This window comes from Aspergillus aculeatinus, assembly GCF_003184765.1.
Source record: "Aspergillus aculeatinus CBS 121060 unplaced genomic scaffold BO66scaffold_39, whole genome shotgun sequence".
Lineage (NCBI taxonomy): Eukaryota > Fungi > Ascomycota > Eurotiomycetes > Eurotiales > Aspergillaceae > Aspergillus > Aspergillus aculeatinus.
Window position 1 is genome coordinate 1 of NW_020291508.1, and position 2,575 is coordinate 2,575.

A 2,575-nucleotide genomic window follows, 5' to 3' on the forward strand; every position below is an offset into this window, starting at 1 on the left:
TTTTGGGGGGAGAGGCTAACCTCGTCAACTAATTCGCGGACACGTTCGCGCATCGGATCCGGTCCATCGTTGGGATTGGCGGAGGGAGGTAGGTGGAGGTCGAGCTTTTGGCGCGAGAGCGCGACGGTGTTGCCGTAGAGGTAGGTTAGGTCGGCTGGGGATTGGAGTTCGATTTTGCGGTGGTGCGAGTCGCTCATGTTCTTTTCGTGTGGAAATGGGTATGAGGGGAGGGGATTGGGGTGGAGAGGGCTGGATGGTCCTATGTAATTTTTGGGGGGGAGGGGTGGTGTTTGAGTGAGGAGGGGTTGGCTTTTGGTTTTGGGGTTTATTGATTGTTTGTTTTATCTGGAGAAGATGATGGTTCGGAGATACACCCGCGGTACGGAGAGATAGATAGTGTTACCCCCCCCCCCCAGTTGGTGCCTTAGGCACGGTAAAAAAGGCAGTCATGCCTCAGGCGCTGACCAGGCAGCCACCACAGTTCTTTAGTGCCGATCGGCGCGCCCCCACAACGATGTCATCGATCAAGTGAGGAACTGAGGAACTGGGCTTGGGGTTTCACTTAAAACACTAACTACCACGCATGAACTACTCCTATCTCTCCGTGATGTGGTGGCCGATCATCCTGCAATTCACTCTTGGGTTCCCCCCTGGCCTTATATGATAACATCAATTTTATTATTCCCTTCATCCTTATTCCTAGATTGCAATCCTATATTCGGTCCTGGGGAGAGGGGGTTCGACTGCCGATCACCCCTGCTGCGCACAGTAAACTTCAGCTCCACCTACAACATTTGCCTTTTTGTTTTTTTTTTTTCAGTTCAGGTACAAGTTGTCTTGCTGCTGCGATGAGATCACTGCTGGGCCGTGATTACCTGAGCTAGTACACTTCGAAGATATCCCAACAACAATGGAAAGCAACATCAAGATCAGTCTTGTCGACAAAACCGCTCCCCGTCGTCCGTCGGACGATGCGCTGGCGCAATCGCACACCGCAACAACAGACCTCTCCCGGAATATCTCGAGGAAGTTCACCCGGGCATCTATACGAAGCGAGCTCGCCAAGCGCAAGTATGCCAAATGGCAGCCGGACCGTCTGGGTCTTACCGACGATGAGGACAATTCCGACCGCAGACTGTCCGAAGGGCGCGACCTGTTCACGACCGAGACGCGAACGGACACACTGGCAGGGGAGAGTCGCTTGGCGGCGGGCCCCTCGTCGTCGCAGAGCTCTCCGGAGGACCAGCACAATGTCGACTCGTCGGACGTCGACCAGCAGGGCGCCCGAGATCACGAACATGACGGCCACAACCACCCCGAGCTATCGGGGCTGAAACCCGGCACCGAGCTGGACATCCTGCACGAGAACCAACGGGGTTGGTTCTTCTTCGGCATCCCCCTCTATTCGCACAGCTCGCTGCTCAACTTTGACCCGGCAGCATGGACGACGCCCGACGGTCGAAACAGCGCCGTCGACATCACGAAAGCGCAGCTCCCGGACCCCAGCTGGGAGTGGGTCTGGAGGACCTGGTACGTGGACATGTCCGGGGATGTGGATGATCAGGGCTGGCAGTACTCCTTCTCGTTCGGCTCGTCGGCCTGGCATGGGTCGCATCCCTGGTATCATTCATACGTGCGCCGTCGCCGATGGGTCCGACTCCGAGTGAAGCGCGTGTCGGAGCGCAGTCGTCGGGGCCGCTCGGGTCTGGAGGTGGCGCACATGCTTAACGAGGATTATTTCACGATCCACTCGGGGAAGGCGAAGACGAGGGCGCCGAGCACGGATGGCCTGTCGCGCGCCACGTCCGGGTATCTCAGTCGCGCGACTACGAAAGTAGAGGAGGTGCCAGTGGAGGAAATCGCTAATATCCCGACCTTGATGCATGCATTGCGGGTGGCCAGAGTCGATCGGGAGAAGATGGACGCTCTGGAGCAGTTCATGCAGGAGGGTGGGGACGAGCTCTTTTATTTGGACGGCAAGGTAAGCTTTCCCCCCCCCCCTCTTTCTCTGACCTACTCTGCTCTTCATTCGGCTCGTCAGAAACAATTACTGATGTCAATTTGATGGTAGATCCCGGAGATCATGTCTATGTTTGTCTTCCAGGCTTCTCGGTGGCAGTACTTCACCCGCTTATCCGATGTCGTCGAGGAGCTGTCTCAGAGTAGCTCTGAAGCAAGTGGAAAGGAGGCAGCGGAGCTCCAGCGCAAACGCGAGAACCTTCAGAAAGCTGCAGATGTAGCCCGGCGTCATCTCACGGGGCCTGAAGTGCTGCATTCCGATAACCGGCACCTGGAGGCGGGGATGCTGGACCTGACTCCAGCCCCGAAGAGAGGCAGTTTGTTGTCGAAGTACTCCGGCAAAGTCTCATTCCGTCCTATGGATGACGGGGGTGAAATCAAAGGAATCCCCCAAGCAGCTGAAGTAGGGCGTGAGGGCCATATTTACCAGTATACTTCATGACGGCTTGCTTTTGCTTGCATGGGTAGCATGGCGCTTTGTTTTTTTTTTTTTTTTTTTTTTTTTTTTTTTTTTTTTTGATTTTTTCTTTCTATCATGATTTTCTGTCCTTGTACC

General features: G+C 55.2%; 2 protein-coding genes across 2 annotated transcripts; one reads left to right on the forward strand and one right to left on the reverse strand.

Moving 5' to 3' along the window:
• Positions 1-20: 20 nt before the first annotated feature.
• Positions 21-197, reverse strand: BO66DRAFT_440689 (uncharacterized protein; the record flags this gene model as incomplete). The annotated part of the gene is made up of 1 exon (XM_025651280.1): positions 21-197. A coding segment is annotated over one exon (177 nt), but the record flags the coding sequence as incomplete, so codon positions are not given.
• A 394-nt stretch (positions 198-591) lies between these two features.
• BO66DRAFT_421903 (uncharacterized protein) lies at positions 592-2,545 on the forward strand. The gene is made up of 2 exons (XM_025650003.1): positions 592-1,981; positions 2,072-2,545. The coding sequence occupies exons 1-2, from the start codon at positions 911-913 to the stop codon at positions 2,459-2,461; spliced, it is 1,461 nt and encodes a 486-aa protein (XP_025501575.1). The 5' UTR covers positions 592-910; the 3' UTR covers positions 2,462-2,545.
• Positions 2,546-2,575: the final 30 nt, after the last annotated feature.

Excerpts from the sequence above, each read along its gene's own strand:
- BO66DRAFT_421903 (XM_025650003.1), top strand. The coding sequence starts at position 911 with ATGGAAAGCAACATCAAGATCAGTCTTGTCGACAAAACCGCTCCCCGT. Across the intron at positions 1,982-2,071 it reads TCTTTTATTTGGACGGCAAG|ATCCCGGAGATCATGTCTAT; the intron begins GTAAGCTTTCCC and ends ATTTGATGGTAG.